Here is a 21252-nt window from a genome sequence, read left to right as displayed (position 1 = left end):
TGTTCATTTTCTGACCTGAAACTTTTAAGCCGTGGTTTATGCTCATATATTTTTTGTCAGATATTGTGGATGTTAGTTTAAGCGTCACGCCGCTGTCAGTCGGTGAGATGAAGGCGGCGACGGCGGCGGCGGCCATTGTGGCTGTGTGTGAAGGGAGTCAGCTAGTTTGAGACAGACAGACAAAAGAACACTTAAGAGGGCATCCAGTGGTGGGTTACTGAGGTCTGAGCCCTACTGAGGGGCCACGGTGACCCAGACAGACCGTTGGCCCGGAGGCCAGGACTGCTTACTCTGCCCCATGAGGAGGTGCCAACCTGGGGCACGGGGGCATGGGAAGAGCCAGACATCCGATCCAGCCACTCAACAGAGCGAGGCGTAGAATTTCACAGATAAGCTCCTTCACTGTCGCATTTTATATATACACACCGAGCAGCGGCTAGGACAAGCCTCTACATATAGACACTATATATTAGCATCAAGGTGTGAATAGATTTGTAGAGGTTTTATGTGGAAATTTATTTATTTGCCCGAAAAAAGTGATTATTTATTAAAATAAAAATTATTTATTAAATTAATTGTACAAGTTCTTAAATGATAAAACTTAAAAAATATAGTTTAAATTTATTGTACTTATATTATATAAATGGTACATTTTCCCCAGAAATTCACATTTAATCTTAATAAACAAACAAATAAATAAATAAATAAATAAATAAATAAGGTTGCTGTTCCCAGTGAGCACAGATGAGGATAAGCGTGAGAGGCTGAGAGACGACGGTCACACCTGTTCTCTGTGGCAAGCAAAGATTTCTGAGCTCTAATCAGCGAGAACGCAGGAACGAGGCTCAATCTTCTCCGAGATTTAACCCGGGGAAAGTAGCCATTAGAGGTACAGCCAGGGAGAGAGAGAGAGAGAGAGAGAAAGAGAGAGAGAAAGGCCTGTCTGGCTCATTGGAGACAGTCTTTCTTTGCTAGTCATTTATCTCGCCTGCCACCAGTGGGCAGTGACACTAAACTCCACTCATGCTGCCTCACCACTGCGTGCAACCACAAAGCCAAACTGCTCCTGGCCAGTGCCTCTGTCCTCCACCAGAAACTTGTCAAGGAAAGAAAAATCTCTCTGAATATACAAACTCTCATGTGTGGTTCTGACCACAAGATTTAGTTTTTTCTGACACAAGCGAAACGGATTAAAACATCTTTATTTGAATGAAATAGGAATTAAAGTGATTATTAAATTCATTTTGCTGTATATGCACAAATTCTAGTTACTAATTACTACAGATTTATTATTATTATTATTATTAATAATAATAATAATAATAAAAATAACAACAACAATAATAATAATAATAATAATAATAATGAAACATTTTTATTACAGTTAATTTGTGATCTTCCGTGTTTTATTATAATTTTTTTCTTTCCCTTATCACTTTTAAATTTGATTGAGCACTTTGTAATCTTTTATTAGGATTTTTGTTGGCTTTATGAGCTTTATTAGCTGTAATTACTTCTCCCACTTTATTAGTTGCAGTGGCACGGCAGGCAGAGCAGGAGGGCAGCCGCAGTTGATTTGTATTGATTAGAATGCGAAAGTGCTTCATCTGCAGTACATCACGCGATCTAATTATGATTGCAAGATATCGACAGATGCTTAATTTTTAATTAGCCTGTTGAAAATGACACTTGCTTTGTTGCTGCTTGCGTTGCAACATAATTCATTTAAATTTTAAACGTGTGTGTGTGTGTGTGTGTGTGTGTGTGTGACCCCCCAGGAGCGAGTAGTAATGTAGTGTTTATTGACATTATTTTTATTCAGATAATCAGATTTATGTTTAGTTATATTTATGTGCTAAAATCTGACATATATTTTATCAGTTTAACTAAAACACTGTACCAAAGAAGCTTTTTATGAGAAACTTGATCTTTAATTTTTAAACTGTACTTTGTAAATTGTTTTAAAATTACTTTCTTTTTTTAAAAACACGATGTTAAAATTCTTACGAACACATTCAGAGTAAATATTTCTCCGGTGCAGCGAGTGAACTTTCAGTACAAACTGCTTTCTTCTCCTCGTCTGTTTTTTTATTCCCCCACACAGTGTTGTAGAAAATGACTATTAGGTGACTCGAACGGACAAAAACATCTCCCTTCACACAATTTCCCTGACCATACAAATGTCTGATTTCCTTTGCAGCGAGCGTGAAGTGACATTTTGTACTAACAGGTTTTAACAGTAATCATACAGGGATGTCTAATCCATAGCTAATGTCTCTATCATTTAATTAGCTATTTTAAATAGTGTAGAGTGTATGGCTGTTTATATGCTTCACTTTTAATTATATATATATATATATATATATATATATATAAATCTATCTATACTTATTTATTTTTATTTTATTTTATTATTATTTATTTTTTTATTTTTGTCTGGTCTGATTCCCGGAGAGTGATGTATTAGGTTAAAATTTTGTAAAACGAATGCTTTAGATTTAGATTATTGGAAAATTGCTGGAGGATTTTACTGGAGGTTTTTCAAGTCTAAAAACAAGGCAAACTTTATCTGGTTTGTTGTAGACAAAGTTATTTTGTTACGCACAAGCAGAGTTAAAAAAAACATACTGGGACACTAAGCAGAGACTTTAATAGTACTTTTAGAAACCTGCCCTTGTCCTGTATTTGTTGCTTCTTGGCTTCCTAAAGCTCTCTTCTGTCATTTTTTCCCCTCTCATTTTCCCTGTGTCTCTAAACCCTCTTCCAGTTCTCTCCTCTACTATACGTCCCTCTCTCTCTCTCTCTCTCTCTCTCTCTCAGATCTCGGGCCTGTCTCTGTGCCCCTCTGTCTGGTTTTAGCGCTGGCAACCGTGTCCCTCCCTGGATACCTCTCTGTATTATTTGCACACACAGTCACACACAGCCACGCACGCAGCATTGTTCCTGCCTGTTAATTTGTTTGTTTGTGTTTGTGTCTCAGGAGGGCTACGGCGTGATCGTGCTGAACCCCAACGAGAACGCTCTGGAGGTGGAGAAGGTCGGGGATCCGTCTGCTGACGCGTGGGACGAACCGGCAGAGAAACGCGAGCGCAAGGAGGAGTGCGAGGGAAAGCAGAAGAAAGACGGGCACGAGAAGTACCGCAACCCACAGAAGGAGCGCGAGACCAAGCGCATCCCGATCCGGGTGAGTGAAGGAAGATGTGGGAGGGGAGGGGAGGGAGAGGAGGGGAGGGAGGCTGGAAGCGAGAGTGAGAGAGAGAGATGGAGGGTGAAGCAGAGGGTAAGAGAGGGTTTAGTGGAGTTGAGCGAGAGGGCCACACGGGTGTGCGGTCAGGCTCGCTGAGTTTGGCAGCATTCCAGTGTCTGTGTGTACAGAAAAGCCTTCTCTTTACTCTCACTTTTCACATATTCACTACCTCCTCAAACCCCCCACCACCACTCCACCCTGCTTTTCACTCGCTCTCACATACACACATGGAATGAGAGAAATGATCCGGTCTTAGTCTGTAAAAAAAAAACAAAAAACACTAGCATCCATTAAAACATTGAATTCAGATCACTTGCTGCAAATATTTAGAAAATATTAAGCATCTATCTATATCTATATGTATTAATTACCCTTTAGCTTTATACTACCAGAAATCAAATGAAAATGAACAGCAGCATGAACAGTGAAGGTGAAATTGCACTTTCCTTGGGAAAAAGAAATCACACAGAGGCTGTATCATAACTTTGTTGTCTTTTTTATTGATTTATTGATAGCATTACTATCTCTACTGCTACTGTTTAGCTAAATCTTGCAATCTCGCCTACTGGAAATGAAAGGCTTACAAAATTACATTACAAGTCTTTTATTTTTGTTTGAATTAATTGCAACACTGTTGTGATTATTTCATAAAGCAATATGGAGAAAGGAAAAAGCGCACCACAAAAGTCAACAATTTAACCATTAGACGATTGAAACTATTGTAAAGTTTCATTCCCGAAGACTGAAGGTACACAGGATTTAAAACATTTGAATATGGATTTTTTCCCCACCCTCCACTATGTAAATATTATAAAAATACAAATAGTGCTTGAATTTAGTTTTTTTTTCCAGGTTCTAATGGAAATTCAGCAGGCCTACTGTTTTGTGAGATTGATATCCTGATGGAAAAAATATTATGTTTGCGAAGCAGCAAAATGGGCGAAATGAAACAGAATTGTATTGGTGGCCGAGTATGCTTCTATACTAACATCACACACACCCACACACACACACACACACACAGAGACAGCTGAATAGGTTGATCAGAGCCATGTCCCCTGTAGCTGTTGACCATGAGATTCACTATCATTAAAATCCATAATTCCCCAACAGCGGCCCATCACATCTCTTATCTCTCTCTGCGGATACAACACTTAATCCTTTACACCTACATACAGTATACACACCCCGGGCACTTATTTTATTTTTTTAACACGGATAACACCTGCCCAATCAAAGAGATAAACCAGCTCTAAAGCAATTCAGCACAGTGGTCCGACAAAAGAAGAGAAAAAAGAAAAAAAAATCTGTTGGCAGATCGCTAACGCTTTGTTTCACTGATGTCCGCGCTACACGTCTACATGTGTGTATAAGAGCCACATCACACGCCTTATACTGTCAGTTACCGGCGTGACACACGAGCGCCGTGTGAGCTGTCAACACACTTCCTGTACCACATCCAATGGTACCTTCACACGCACTGTTCTGAGAAGCATGATTATCCACGTTATTAACATCACATCGGATTCTGTACAGCTCGCTTTCTCACGCTCTACAAACAAGCGCTCTCGTGACGGCCTTCCCTATCGCGCCAAAGTAACTTTGACACCTTTCACTTATTTTAATGAATTCGCTTTACATCAGGACTCAACAGTCGGGTTTTTTTTCCCTTCTTCTTCTTCTTCTTCTTCCACTTACACACACTGGAAAAGAAGGAGATGAGGAATTTTGTGAAGTAGCCATCAGCAAGTGCAAATCCTCGCACTTCAGCCATTCTCACTTTGACGTAAGCGTTTCATCACCGCACTACGTGTGGAGAGCCGCACGGACGAGGGGAAAACACACCATCGATACCAAGAGGACTCTCTTTCCGGTCCTGCTGATGTCTTCATGTGTCGGTGCAGGCGCTCGGACGTGTGTGAGAAAGAGCAGGAACGAGGAGTTACACTCTCAGAGGCACTGGAATGAACCCATAATAATGTCTTAATAAATATTTCAACTGGAATAGTTGAGGATTCATATAATGAGGTCTCGCTCAGTCTCTCCTCACCTCGCTCCGTCTTGTCCCCAGAACCTTTTGCACTTTGTAATGCTAGCAGCATGAGATCGTTAGAGCAGCACTAGCCAAGGTTTTCCCAATTCGACTCTCTCACATTAGTCGAGTCCAGCTTCCCTTTCCATGCGCTTACATTATACATGCCCAGACAGCAGCAAAGGAACTAGTACAAGGACAGAGAGTGGCTGTGTGTGTGTGTGTGTGTGTGTGTTAGTATAGTAAGCTCAGATATATTCACCTGCACAGAATTCCTATAGGAAGCCTTTAAACAAAGTAACTAGTGCCGAGTTGAAACTATACAATTTTGAAAGAACATTCCTGCTGGGAAAAATTCAGCAAGCGGTCACGTGTCAATACTGGGACAGGCGGTTTTCACGTGGCTGAATCATTTTGTGTGTTTGAAAATGTGCTAATTACGTTTTTTTTTTCTTCAATCTACATTCATCAAGTATTTTTGCTTATTTGTGCATGTTAATTGCATGGGGTTTTGGAATCAGGGAGCAGGTTTAGATTAAGACTCAGTGCTCGCTCTGTTGTAGTGGTTTTCAATTCAATTTATTTGTAAAGCACTTTTAATAATGGACATTGTCTCAAAGTAGCTTTACAGAAATATGGAAACACAATAAAAATTAAAGCAATACTTAGAAATTATTCAAAGTGTTTCTGAAGTGTTTCAGTCCAAACTTAATGTTTCAGTCTACACTAACTGCATAAGGCACAGAAATCACGCCGACTAAATAGTCCAGAGCATAAATCCCACATTCTTATGCACTCAGTACTGTGTTTAAAATCACCTACGACTGTGTTTTATTGTGTGTTCTGTAGCTGCACAGGGTTTAAATGGTTATAATAGTTATTACACCAACATGCGTAACTAAAATCTATACACTCTGGACATGCTTTTTACACCAACACTTTATTTAGAATGAACAGATGTGTTCTGTATAGATACAAACAGGTGATCAAACCCCCCCCCACCACCTGCAAATGTTCACACTGAATCTGGTTGAGCCTAGAGGTGTGCAACAGGAGACTAGTGACAGACCAATAAAGTTACACAGGCGAGTTGTTTTTCATTTCACGTGGGCGAATATTCAGCTGTGAAGCTCTCGGGACGTGAGTCACTGAATGATGTGTTTAAAAGATTCCTTCATTCATAGTAACTGCCTGGTCAGGCTTTTGTTGGTTTAAATACAGCTGCTAGTTTGAAGGTAAGTGTGAAATAACTGCATGAAAGGAGAAATATCTGTAGTTGTGAGCAAGTTGGATCTTTCCAGTGTTTCCAGTAACAGAGTGGTTTAAATCCAAATGCAGGAAGATTTAGATCCTGAGTGAGAGATACACCATTGCTTTACACCATTAATGCACATTTTGACTTGTACCGCTGTCTTGTGACGTTTTAAATGATCTGTATGGTGAGTATAGCTGAGCACACAGGTTCATTCATGATACAGAAATGAGCTTTCCTCATAAAATGATGAAGTACGGGTAACATCCACTAGCACAGAGCAAACGTAACATCAGACATCCATTCGTTCCTTAAATAGGCCCCCAGTTCTTCTGTGTCCTGAAACATATCAGACACCTTCCCAGGTGGGAGGAAAGCAGGACTTTTGCGTGTGTCCATAAACACTGTGCTCATATCTCTTTGGTTCCCAGCTTAAAGGCGTGTTTGTATTTGCGAGTCCACATGTGTGTTTTTCTCTCTTCTCCACCCATTCTCTCAGGCCCTAGAGTAGTGGGCGGGTCCGGCCCACTCTCATTCTCTAGAACTTTTTAATCTTTTCTAGCGGTATTGTACCAGGCTCAGGCTCCTCTCCTCCCCTCCTTGACTTCCTGCTGAGCTGCAGACCACCTGCACGTCGCTCTTCTCAGCCCGGGGAGCCTGTTCCTGCCCACAGTTGAGTTGATTAATACGCTTCCTTACCCTCGTTAAGGAGCCCTTAACTGCCTTTAGCACTCTTACTTTTTGCTCCCCCCCGGGGTTCATAGTGTCGAAGCCCCCAAGCCTGCATAATCTCCTAGCACTCTTAAAAGATCACAGCCCCAACGGCCCACGTCTAGTGTCTCTGGAGAGGCCGAGTGGACGAGGGAGACGGGGAGAGGGAGAGGCGGGGCCAGCATACACAAGGTTTTTTTGGGAGTTCACTTTACTCTGAATTTGAGGCCTAATCCAGTTACCTATTTTCTGTCAGCCAAGCGAAGGAATAGCAGGAACAAAACCCACATTGAAGGCTTAAGAAGCTTCCAAAGATTTCATTCAGGCCTAACCGGGACAGGCTTAGGGCCCGAGCCCCTGAGGGAAAAGAGCCGTTTTTCTAAATGACTAGAATATTTTTTTCTCTCACTTTTTTTTTCTTTTGGATTTCTTATTGTTGCTTTTTTGTTCTGAGACAGAGACAGGGAGACGGAGAAAGAGAGAGAGAGGGCATTGAGAAGCAGCAGCTTGCGCTGAGCGGCGTTCCTCTTTTTTTTCTCCTCTCCGCACTCTCTCTGTCGCTTCGTTTATTCATTTCTTAAGTGCCTGCAGAACTTTAAGTGTCAGATCCTTGCAGTGGTGGCATGAGTTTATTGAACGCTTTGAGTACATGGCTTCGCTCTGTTTCTCTTTTGTACATCATCTAGACAATGTTTTACTTCTCTTGTATAAGGTCAATGGCCTGTATTAGACCACTTATTTGCATCATTTTACAACTCCCAGGCCTGGTTTATGTCAAGAGTAAGGTTTTGGGGACGAAAATATTCGGGAAGTGCGTGTTCCAGTTAAGAAATAGACGTTTTAAATTGTCATGACCCGGGAAGATGAAAGATAAAAAATATGTTTACAATTTGATGTCCTGGAGATTTAGCACAGTGTGTATATCTGAAATGAATGAAATATTGGTACATATTTGTACTCTGATAATTAAAGTTAGTGTGATAGATATGTCTATATAACAAGACATACATATATACTGTAGTATGATTATTATTGCTGTCATTAAAAAAGAAGAAAAAAGGTCACATTCCACCAAAATCCAAACTCATGCATGCATTAGCTAAACCACATGACAAGTAAAAGCTCCAATGTTTTTGTCAGTGCCATGTTTTAGTCTAACAGGTTTGGTTATTAAAGCATATTTATTTGCTGAAACATAACCATGCACGATCTTAGCTACTGATTTGTCCACAATGTCTCATTCCATTGGCGAAATGTGGACCACTAAACTAAGTAAATGAATGAAGAATACAGTGCCAATGGAAGCATGTTGCTTCACTTGGACCCCTGCCTTTTACATGGCCTCTAAATCCCCCTCAACAATCCCACTGCATGAGGAAGTCAGTGGTGAGAGTGTTGATTTGGAGTCAGCATCAGTCCAAGGTGACACGCAGACCGGGGTAGTGGATAATGTTCACACAGCATGTACCCAACAGCCGCCTCTGTCTCCTCAGGATCGCCATCCATTATTTATCCCTTGTTTTTCCTACTCATATATTCCTCGCGGGAGCATCGGAATCCGTGTTTTGGAGATGTTCTGCTCCCCTATGCCTGCCTCGTACACGACTAACCTGCACGTCTTTGAGATAAGACCGGGTCTGGGTTGAGCTGTCAGGAGGAGGCGATATGTATTCCAACTGGCTATTGCATCACCTTGAAGCTGTCTTTGTTCACATCTCTCCAGGACACTTCTTAAAGCCCCAAGCACGGGTGAACTTTGGCCTCCGAGACCTTGTTTGTGACCTTATTGCAAGGACATGCATGCTGACTGGACTGGGCTTAATTAAACCTATGAACTTATGACATGGGCAAAGCAAGGGTCAATAGCTAAGGTCCAGGGGTGCTCACCTGTTTAACCCACGCGAACATGGCCATAGATGTACTTATTGAGTTTGTGAGTATGTCTGGAAATATTGATTTATGGAAACTGTATGTACAAAAGGAAAGGAGAATCTGGCACCATCGTATAGCTCAGACTGTACGTGGGTGGTTATGCCAGAGAAAGTTCACGCATGTGTGTAGTGTTGTTTTGCCGTGCGGACCTGTCATCGTCTTTCTCTGAAGCTGTGCATTTACACTTGTTCCGAGGGACGAGGCCTTCTCTCAGATGTCTGCTCCCAATCTTCCTGTCAGGTCAACCTTAAACACATCCAATCTGCTGCAAGGACCCGAAGCCAGGCCCCTCACAGCAGGCCTTTCCTCCAAACCCCTCACACAAGTGGCTGCTCGCTCACCTCGCTTGCGTCAATTAAACCCAAGCAGTAATTTAATCTGACAATCACAGGCTTGGCGCGAGGCGGGTCGAGATTTGACGAAGATGACCTTTCTGGCTATATGTAGCCGAGAGCTGTCTTTTAACAGGGAACCCCTGCCAGACAGGCACCGGTCCTTTTGTACTTTGTTAATGAGATATTGATTTGAAACAATGCACCACCAAATTTTGTGGAGATTAGCTCCATGGTAGCAAGGTCACGCCTCTGTACAGTGATGGGCCGAGCTTCTTTATGTACCCGAGTGTCTGCTTGGATCTTTTTAATTAAACTTTTTTTTCCCCCACTCTTCCTCTCTTTTTTCCATTTCCTGTCTTTTGGCATGCACAAAACCTGTTATTATTCTGGCCTCATCCTTTCAGCTGGCTTTGGTTATCATCTCGCTGGCTTCCAGTGATCTCCCCAATAGTTAAATCTCAATGTTTTTTTTTTTTCTTTTAGTTGTTTTTTTTCCTCTTCCTTCATTTTATTTTACCTCTTTGTACGAGACACGAGGGGTCCTTTCATGGCTCCTTCGTGTCTCTGAACAGGCACCTTGTCTGTGCTTGGCCAGGTGTGAAGAACAAATCTACAGAAAAGAAGTGCCAGTAGCTATTTAGCCAACCTGAGACGGCTAGTTTTTCCGCCCTATCAGGAAGCCCACGCGCCACCACAAAACCCGGCTCCAGCTTTATCATACAGTACCGAGCAGTCCTCTACACTGCTACCATTCAAACCTGATAATATTGAATTTCCCATAAACGTGTGCTGTTGACAAGAGAAGCGTGCGGGTAACTGGTGACTGAATGATAATACGGATCCAGTGAAGAGTGAAGGTCCACATTCTTAATGGATCTACTGTTGACGTGTATCTGACAACCCAGCTGGTTTAATTTTTAATCATTTACCCAAAGGAAAATCAGCTTGGTCCCCGATGAGACTTAGCTATTCAAATCACTCTGAGGGCTCGGTTGTGTGAGAACTTTTGTTTAGGCATCGTGTGTGGCCGAGGCAGGTTTTTTTTTTTTTTTTTTTTTTTTTAAGAGAAGCTCTTTAAACGTGGCCTGGAGAAATGGCAGGCATGCTATGGCATCATGATTAATAAGAGTAAACGCCAGCTTGCTGTGGAAAGAGACAGCCACGTTAACATGCTTTAACATTTAAATAGCTCATGAGGTTTGAAACCCTGTACCTCAATTAGCGTACAAATCCTCGCTAACTCGAGGAAAAATCCCACCAGACGCCCACGCAGACCACGTTCGGATGCGACGCTATTTGCCTCATACTTTCTCATCGGTCAGTAAGCTTTTTACATACTTGTCTCCCGATCATGTCCTTCCAGTGTAGCCTGTTTAACCTTCCGCTGTAGTCGGTGTCCTTGTGCATGATGTGCTGTTTGCACAGTGTGACAACTAGCACTTGCTAATCTTGACATTTGATCCCAGCTCCAGTGTACCAGTGCGTTTGGCACTAAGCGCTGAAAGACTGGTATGAATTGTGGATTTGTCAAAACAAATTAGGGCTGTTTTAGTGCGATTTTGTTTCGGATCCCCCACGTCTGCAGCTGTTTGTACATATTTGTACTTTCCTCTGCTTAATGCTCTCACATGCGGCGTACAGATGGGAGGCTGAGTGACCGGGAGTGTGTGGCTCATCTATGCAGCTGGTACCATTTCTCCTGCTGACTGTAGGTTATAGCCAAGTGCCTAACACAGAGAATGTTATTGTGGTTAAGAAAACATTCATCTTGTCTCAAAGTTATCGTCTTCTGGTCAAGCGGTTATAATAATTTTTCAGCACTGTGGTCAGTGAGTCCAGATTCTTGGAAATGATCAGGAGCCTCACAAAAGTTAAATCAGTAGCAGGAAAGAGAAAGCCACCTTCATGACGTCTTGAATTTTTACTACAGTGTGCTAACATGCAAAGGAAAGCATGCAAACTGAAGAAACAGAGCGTTCTGGAAATTTTAATTGAACTGAATCAGAGAAGAAATGAGTGACCAAACAATGGATAAAATAATGCATGAAATTTATGAAAAAATTCAAACTAAAAAATATATATAAAGGAATCCCATTCAGAGATCCAGCTTTGCACTCGAAAATGAGACTCCGCCCACAAAGATGTCTTCAGCAATAGCACATATCTATTTTCTGCCCCAAAAAGAAATCCATACAGTAAGAAGATAAAGGTGAGCAATAGGTTTGGGGATCTGATGATGTAGTGGTCTGTCCACCATCACTAAAGAGGGAACCCAGATAGAAAAATTAGCAGCGGACATTATTTAAAAATAAAAAATATGGTATTTTAATTTTTTTTAAAATTATATTTATATATATTTTATTTTATTTATTTATTCATTATACAGATGTAGATTTTGGGGGGTTTTATTTGGGTTTTGTTCAGGCCACCTTCATGCTAATGAACTTTAAATGATAAACTTTAATGATAAATGTTTTTTTTTTCTTTCCTTAATAATGCTAATTACATTTTGCTGCTGCTTTTGAAAGGCGTTCAGGATCTGAATGAGAACGGGGGGGGCGGGTGGAAGGTGTTTGTGGGCGGCTTTGACACGCAACATAGAAAACCAGTGTGATTAATAAGAAGCTGGTTTCCATGACAACCGTGGTGTAAACATGATGGCGAGGAAGTAGAAATATTACTAAATATCAGATTTTGCTTTCTGTTTTTATTTATTTATTTATTAAATTCATTAATTTGTTTTTTTTTTTAAACCTCACTTCCTTTCAGAGTGTGAATATGCCTGCTTCCTGTATGATAAAATACCAGTAAGGGTATGCTGGCAAAATATCCCAGGTTTTGAGTGTGAAAGCACTATTTTTCTTTCAGCAGAGAGATAGATGCATCTTGTTCTAACATCCTGTGTGCGAGCGAGTGTGAACGTTGGTGGTAAAAAAAAAAAAAAAAGAAAGGGAAAAGCCAAGAATTCAGCATGGAGCAGTGAGAGCAGTGATCACAGGAGGAGCCGAGAGCTCTGAGGATGTGCCGTAATGGCCCAGCACCTCCATTACCAGCTCGTTTCTTCGGCTAGAGCTCAGCTCAAGAGGCGCTTCAAAGCTCTGCGCTTTCTGTACTGACGATTCATGTGTGTGTATGGAGACTGAATATATTCCACACACACACACGTGGACACACACCTTCAGACTTTTGATGTTAGTCTCTCTGAGGTGCAGCAGGTTAGAGAACAGCGGGGAGTCTGACCAGACTGGCACATGTTTGGGTAGGAGAGAAAGATAGAAAGAGAGAGAGAGAGAGAGAGAGAGACGGGTGAATCTGTCACCAGGAGGCTGTCTCTAAGGGCAGCCTGTTTTGCCGAGCTAATTAACCCTGGGAAATAATTACACAATATGCAAATTCGGTTGAGATAAGTGTGGACCCTATCAGAGCAGGTAGTCAATCATGTGGCGCATAATATGTCTGTGTGTGTGTGTGCGCGCATGCATGTGTTTGTGTATGTGTGTGTGCACACTCTCTGGCCACCTTTGTTTGTGTGTGTGTGTGTTTGGGCCAGGTGTTAGTCTCTGCACTGGGATGATAAGGTAGGGGGACGTTACCTGCTTTTGCCAGTGCGTCGCAGAGGAGCCGAGCTCTTATTCATTCCTGCTCACACTCACGCTCATGCACTAGCACAATGATTATAGCAAAAGAGCACCTCTGGAGGACTGACACACCGCACGCAATTTGTTTATTGTGATATTTGTGCTGTTTTGACATCTGTAAGAATAAAAGTATGAGTGGCTTTTCCTTTGGGGGACTTTCTTTATAAAGCACTGAAGCATTTTTCCATGGTGGCTGCATCATATTACGTTCTTAAAAAAGTTTTGATTTGCTTGAAATTAAAGCCCTTAATATGTCCTAAGTAAGCAACAAAACGCTTGCATTTAACGGCTGTCATGAGCCGAGGGTCATTTCCACCCCGGAGTAATTAACAGCGTATCTCAACGTGAAAGTGAACCAATCAGTTGTTCAGCAATTATCTTTTTTTATTTTTTATTTTTTTATCATGTAATGAGCGAGATCTCTCTTTTTTAGCTTTCTCTGTTTTCTCTCTCGTAGTTAGTCATTAAGACTGCTTTCATTTGCTGTTGTCTGAATCTGAGCGTGATTGTTCCCGACACCGCAGCACTCTGGTCTCAGACTCACTTGATTCTATCAAACCCCAATGCATTTCACTTCATTTTACATCATCATAAACGTGCATGGAGAGCACAACCATATTTATTTATTTATTTATTATTTTAGTGCTATTCTGTGCAGTAAGGCTCCTCACCCCTTCTCTGTCCCACGACGTTCCTCTTCCGCTCATGCTGCACGTGTGTTGTGGAAACCAATGATGTCGTCATCAGCTACTACACACTACAGGTCTCAGGATGGGTCCCAGGCTGCTCTTTGCGGTCCACATGAAAGCTTTCACCTTAGCAAATTTTCATGCAAATCGTGCTCTCTTTCAGACTAAACTGCCAGCGTGAACGTCTCCTTACAAACCGAAAGTACATCCTGAATACTCTCCCTTCTGTTCCCGAGCACTGATACTGGAGACTCCTTCCATGAATCTTAAACATCTCCTCACAGGACGCTTCATCCCATCAGCCATGACACGTCTTTATATGTTAAAAAGCAACACACTTCTTTTTCCTTCTCTTTCTTAACAGCCTTTGATTATCTACATTGGGTAAATGAGCTGTTACTATAGAAACATCACATATTAAAACCACAGCATTAATCTAATTCATATAAACCTGCGGTCTGCCTTAAAGTGAGCAGCACTGGTAGAGAAAATGAATCGACGCCTTTTGACCAATCAGATTGGAGAGTTTAGCACCGCAGTGGCTTCTTAAGTTATTGTTCAATTGTTGTATGATGATGCTTTTATATAACAAAGTGTTAGAAACCCTGGATAACACACGCCATACAGACATGAGTATGAGGAAATTCAAGCAGCAAACCACAAATAATCTCACCCGAGTCTGTGAATTACCGACACGTCAAAGTCAGTGAAGTTTCTATATTGTTATTGGCTGTAGAATAAACTTCAGTAGATCTTTTATGCTTATGCAGGAATTATTTTGCACCGAGTGTACGCGGTATTTCATCACTGTGAGTTTGATCTTAAATGACTTAAGTGACAGTGAAAAGGTCTTAAATCTCCTAAATTTAATCGGAGGATCTGTGGGGTTTTTTTTCTTGTTCATAATCAAACCGGGTGTGTGTGTGTCTGTGTGTTTTGTGTTCTCCGCCCATATACATCATCATATAGATATACACCCCACCCCACAACAACCCCTCCTTCCCCCTCTCCTCCTCCCCACCCTCCCCCAGTGGGGACAGGCCAGGATGTAATCTGCTCTGCTTGGGTTGCATCACACCGCTACACCTTTCATATTTTATTTACTTTCATAAACAAGCTGTTTGTCAAGAAATCTTTTAGCGCTTGTCAGCTGCTTCGATTTTAATTCAGTTATTAGGCTGTGTTCAGGAGCGTAATCTCTAATTGAATGCTGATGCAAGAGAGTGTGAGGAGCAGCCAAACAATGAGCAAAGTTGCAAACATGGAAGAAAAGTTGAGTGTGTGTGTGTGTGTGATCAGAATTTGACACAACCCTTGAAACTTGATTCTGCTTGTTTAGTTTGTTAGTATTCATATTTTTCTGTTCAAAAGATTTTCTCAGTATGGTAAAAAAAATAAATAAATTAAGGCAGGGTTGTTTTTGAGACTCAGTTTGTGGCACTAAATAAGCTCAGTGTCTTAAAGTGACTGAAAATGCTTTCACTTTCCCAGCGTTTAGTCTGTTTGAATCAATTTCCATTATGGTTTAGATAGATTTCACACTTCAGTGTGGATAAAAACATTCAGTCTGATCCTGAGGAAACATTAGCGCAGTTCACTTGCAATGAGAAATTGCAGTGATTGGACCCGGAATTGACCCAATTTATTTCAGCTCAATTGTATTTGGCTTGTGCTTTTAACAATGGACATTTACAGAAATACAAGACATTTCGGATATAAACTTGAAATTTATGCCTAACGAGTAAGCCGGGGGCGACGATGGTGAGAAAAAGCTCCCTGAGACGATACGAGGAAGAAACCTTCAGAGGAACCAGACTCAAAAGAGAAGTCATCTACATCTGACTCTGAATAGCTTTTACTGTAGAGTCAGAAAGTGCTGATCGTCAAGAGAAGTCATTAAAAGACACTGGGACCCGAATGTGCCATGTATTTTGGGTTACTTCTTTCTTTCTTTCTTTCTTTCTTTCTTTCTTTCTTTCTTTCTTTCTTTCTTTCTTTCTTTCTTTCTTTCTTTCTTTCTTTCTTTCTTTCTTTCTTTCTTTCTTTCTTTCTTTCTTTCTTTCTTTCTTTCTTTCTTTCTTTCTGTCTGTCTGTCTGTCTGTCTGTCTGTCTGTCTGTCTCCCCCCCCCCCCCCCCCCGAGTGAAAATTCAGATGTCAATCAAATAGACTTATTATGGCCCTTAAAGGATCCATTAAACACATCAGTGAGAACATGATCATGAAGATTCGAGGCTTTGATACTGAACTCTACTAGCAGTTATGTATTCAGGTGTCCTGTCCATGCATATTCATAGCTTTTTGCCATGTTTAATTAGGATGACGGTGTCGACATGATCCTAGGGCAAGCAGTTTTAAACCTATTAAATAGTTTTAATTCTCTGAAAAGACACGTTCATGTGCACTTTAAATAAACATGGACATAATTCCTCTCCATATAAAGGAAATATTTCATCCACCGTTTCATAATTAGTCTTAATTTAAGAGCACAGCTCGATTTTAATGAAACAATTCTCATTTGCTGCAAATCTATGGCTTCTCCAAACACACAGATCGATGTCCGTCTTCTCTTTCCACGCACATCCCTGCCTTTCTCTCTGTCTCTATCTCTCTTTTCTCATTTGGGCACAGCCTCACCTCGGGCCTGTGTTAATTACGAGTGTTCTGTCCACGCTGGTGTGCGACCTTCCCCCGGTGCCGGCCAGTTATGTGCTTACTGCTTGTATCGAGGCCACATTGATTGTGTAGCTGAGTACAAATTAAGATTTAAACCTGCCGTCACAGGAGCTATCGGTTTTTACATTTGGGGCATTTGCAATATGCAAGGCTCATTGAACCCGGGAGGATCTGTGTATATGTGTGTGTGTGTATGTGTGTGTGTTTAGATGTTATCTCTTACAGTTCTCGTGTGTGTGTACGTGTGTGTGTTTACAGGAAAACAGTTCACCCGAGGAGCACACACTCTATGTGTGGGACCATTTCATTTCCAGATCGCCCGCCAAAAACATCTTCGTGGTTGCTCACAGCTATGGAGGGCTGTCTTTTGTGGAGCTGGTGAGTGTTTATGTTGTTTTTGTTAAAGGATGTTTGCACACACACACACACACACACAGTGCCTCACCGCTGGGAAAGTCAGGACTGACCGAGTGGGTAAGAAGATGCAGGAGAGAAATGATTAAAAATACATCATGTAAGCTTCATTGGGAAAGTGCTCTTCTCTAAACAATCCGGTACATCCTTATCCTAGGGCACTATCAACTTTTACACAGAGAGAGAAAGAGAGAGAGAAAAAGAAAGAAAGAGAGAGAGAGAGAAAGGGAAGGAACGCAGCAGATGATGTGAGAAATGTTTTAAGAATAATTAATGAGTGTGTGTGGCTTCATCCTATCCAGTTACTAATCCAATGTGTGTGACAGATCAGTCAGTCAGAGAACATTTGTTAACATCCTGCTTGTAAATGCTGTCAAAATGTTTGTCTGTTTTTATAGTAGATCAAATACAGCAAATACATTCGCTTTGTAGTGTCTCTCATGTGATCACATTTTCAGGATTGTCCATGCTAGGCTAGGTGTGATAATTCTGATAGCCTGCTAGCTGCTGTGACCAACACAGATTTAAGCAACTTCACATGAGTAAGAGTGCGGCTGTGGTTCGGAGTGAGTAGCTGTACCGATATTCAGTATAACAGCACAAGTGTGATGTTGCTTTAATAAAACAGGTCTATAAACAAGAAATATCGATTAAGGGGATTGAGCCCTGTGATAGACTCACATCCTGTCCAAGGTGAACCCTGCCTTCTGTTCCAGCTCCAGGTTCCCTGCAACCCAATAGGATAAGTGGTGTAGAGGATGGGTGGAAAGAAGGGTGGATGGATGCACGCACTTTATAGCTAGCTAGCACACACTGATTTGTATATGCTGATGATGTCACTGACTTTACTGTAGCAATCGTTTTGAACCAGGAAGTGGAATTTTATCTTACATACACATAGTGAAATGTCTCAGTGGAGTTATACTACATATAAGCAATATTGAAACATTGCTCAACCAATCAGATTAGTGGACTGGATCTAACTGTTGTGTAGAATACAGTGACGGCTTGTATGCCTACGCTGTATCACTGAAAAAGAGCTCTTGAGCAGCTTTCAGACAACACCAGAGGCTGTAGAAAGCCCTCCTTTTAGCCCACTTTAGAGCTCTAGTTCTTATACAGAGCAAAACGCTTTTTTTCTGTCATACTTCACTACTTTTTCCTCAAAATATTCGGAGAATCAAATTAAATCAAAGACAGGACTCGAACCTAATGATGAACAGAGTGCATCACTACACCCTTATGACCTATGGACCCAACACAGAAGCTGCAGGAGAGTGCGGTTCTAACATTAATGATGTTTTTCCATTTATATCTGAAGCTTGCTGGATAAAGAAAAATGATCAGAGGCACATTGGACGTGTTGCTCACACACTCGTTTACTGTGATGATTTATTCAGATTCATTGCTCTGTGTTTAAACCTGTTCAGGGTTCCTGTGTTTTAAGGCTACTTTGTTGGGAGAGAGATTGGTTTAGATGTTCAGGTGTGGTCAGGTGTGTAAGTGGAGTGGGGTTTACAGCCACTTGTACAGCCCTGGACAGCTGATGATAACATCGGGAAATGTCTCTCTGAAAACATGAAGTCTGCAGCTTCTATAAAGGATCAATACAAAATAAACCGTCGTATGTCGATATTTTTTCTCTTATGAGAAGGAGCTCCAGCAGTACCGTGCTGCCGTGCAAACCTATTACCTTCTTGTCTGATTTCAGAGCAGAGAAACAAATGATAAATGATAGACATTAAAGTTTTCCCTCACAAAACGTGAAATTAGGAAAACGTACAGGAATTTAATATCTTTTCTTCTGTTAATCACTGAACACATACCTGTGTTTCTATCATTTTATTTCAATTTTATAAGCAGCTTAATTACAGTTAAACTTCATTTACAGCTTCAGTTCTGCAAGCCTGTAACATTCCTGACCTTCAAATCAAACTGGTCACTACAGTCACCTCGTACAGCCACCTCGTACAGCCACCTCGTACAGCCACCTCGTACAGCCACCTCGTACAGTCACCTCGTACAGTCACCTCGTACAGCCACCTCGTACAGCCACCTCGTACAGCCACCTCGTACAGCCACCTCGTACAGCCACCTCGTACAGCCACCTCGTACAGCCACCTCGTACAGCCACCTCGTACTCACCTCGTACAGCCACCTTGTAGTCACCTCGTACAGCCACCTCGTACAGCCACCTCGTACAGTCACCTCGTACAGTCACCTCGTACAGTCACCTCGTACAGCCACCTTGTAGTCACCTCGTACAGTCACCTCGTACAGCCACCTTGTAGTCACCTCGTACAGTCACCTCGTACAGTCACCTCGTACAGCCACCTTGTAGTCACCTTGTACAGTCACCTTGTACAGTCACCTCGTACAGCCACCTCGTACAGCCACCTTGTAGTCACCTCGTACAGCCACCTCGTACAGCCACCTCGTACAGTCACCTCGTACAGCCACCTTGTAGTCACCTCGTACAGTCACCTCGTACAGTCACCTCGTACATCCACCTCGTACAGCCACCTCGTACAGCCACCTCGTACTCACCTCGTACAGCCACCTTGTAGTCACCTCGTACAGCCACCTCGTACAGTCACCTCGTACAGTCACCTCGTACAGTCACCTCGTACAGCCACCTTGTAGTCACCTCGTACAGTCACCTCGTACAGCCACCTTGTAGTCACCTCGTACAGTCACCTCATACAGTCACCTCGTACAGCCACCTTGTAGTCACCTTGTACAGTCACCTTGTACAGCCACCTCGTACAGCCACCTCGTACAGCCACCTCGTACAGCCACCTCGTACAGCCACCTCGTACAGCCACCTTGTAGTCACCTCGTACAGTCACCTTGTACAGTCACCTCGTACAGCCACCTTGTAGTCACCTCGTACAGTCACCTCATACAGTCACCTCGTACAGCCACCTTGTAGTCACCTTGTACAGTCACCTTGTACAGTCACCTCGTACAGCCACCTCGTACAGCCACCTCGTACAGCCACCTCGTACAGCCACCTCGTACAGCCACCTCGTACAGCCACCTCGTACAGCCACCTCGTACAGCCACCTCGTACAGTCACCTCGTACATCCACCTCGTACAGCCACCTCGTACAGCCACCTCATAGTCCCTTCCCTTCCCTTCTTTCCTTCCCTTCCCTTCCCTTCTTCCCTTCCCTTCCCTTCTTTCCTTCCCTTCCCTTCCCTTCCCATCCCTTCCCTTCTTTCCTTCCCTTCCCTTCCCTTGCCAAAAATGTATGATTTTTGCTGAGCCTTTTTTCAAAATTCATGACACAACTTTTGCTTTTTTTTTTGGAAGAAAACTAAATGAATTAGTGAAATGACATGCACAGGCTTCTTCTTTTAAACTTCTAACAGTGGAGACATGTGTAATGACTTTCTGTGCTAGCTGTACACAATACACGTGAACTGAAGAGAGCTGGTTGAATGCTTGTTGTGCTCATTAGTGTTTCTTTTATACTTCAGCCTTAAATTTCACTGATTTCATCAGCAAGATCTTTCCAGCTAAAGCATTCAGAGCTGCAAGAGATTATAGTTACAGTTACTATGTAGTGATTCATGATCAACTCATAACTCCATCTACAAAATGTCTCTCTGTTTCTCTCAAACTAACTGATGAGATATTTTCCTCCCCAAACGTGCAAGCTCAATAGTCTGTGTTATAGAACATGCTAATATCTCTGTATGATGATCGCTCTAAAGTACACTATATTGCCAAAAGTATTCGCTCACCCATCCAAATAATCAGAATCAGGTGTTCCAATCACTTCCATGGCCACAGGTGTATAAAATCAAGCACCTAGGCATGCAGACTGTTTTTACAAACATTTGTGAAAGAATGGGTCGCTCTCAGGAGCTCAGTGAATTCCAGCATGGAACTGTGATAGGATGCCACCTGTGCAACAAATTCAGTCGTGAAATTTCCTTGCTCCTAAATATTCCACAGTCAACTGTCAGCTGTATTATAAGAACGTGGAAGTGTTTGGGAACGTCAGCAACTCAGCCACGAAGTGGTAGGCCACATAAACTGACGGAGCGGGGTCAGCAGATGCTGAGGCGCATAGTGCGAAGAGGTCGCCAACTTTCTGCAGAGTCAATCGCTACAGACCTCCAAACTTCATGTGGCCTTCAGATTAGCTCAAGTACAGTGCGCAGAGAGCTTCATGGAATGGGTTTCCATGGCTGAGCAGCTGCATCCAAGCCATACATCACCAAGTGCAATGCAAAGCGTCGGATGCAGTGGTGTAAAGCACGCCGCCACTGGACTCTAGAGCAGTGGAGACGCGTTCTCTGGAGTGATGAATCGCGCT

At 42.2% G+C, this 21252-nt stretch overlaps 1 protein-coding gene across 3 annotated transcripts in view; it reads left to right on the top strand.

The window, feature by feature from the left end:
* The window catches only part of fam172a (family with sequence similarity 172 member A), a 170980-nt gene that overhangs the window by 75504 nt on the left and 74224 nt on the right, over window positions 1-21252 (top strand). For all 3 annotated transcript variants that reach the window (XM_058374805.1, XM_058374806.1, XM_058374804.1), the window contains exons 7-8: window positions 2981-3184; window positions 16769-16888. In XM_058374805.1, the coding sequence (XP_058230788.1) occupies window positions 2981-3184; window positions 16769-16888 (324 nt within the window). The remainder of the gene's footprint in view (window positions 1-2980; window positions 3185-16768; window positions 16889-21252) is intronic.

The sequence above is a fragment of the Hemibagrus wyckioides genome, linkage group LG22, assembly GCF_019097595.1.
Source record: "Hemibagrus wyckioides isolate EC202008001 linkage group LG22, SWU_Hwy_1.0, whole genome shotgun sequence".
NCBI lineage: Eukaryota > Metazoa > Chordata > Actinopteri > Siluriformes > Bagridae > Hemibagrus > Hemibagrus wyckioides.
The sequence above is the reverse complement of the archived record's forward strand: the minus strand, read 5'-3'. Positions and strand labels throughout refer to the sequence as shown.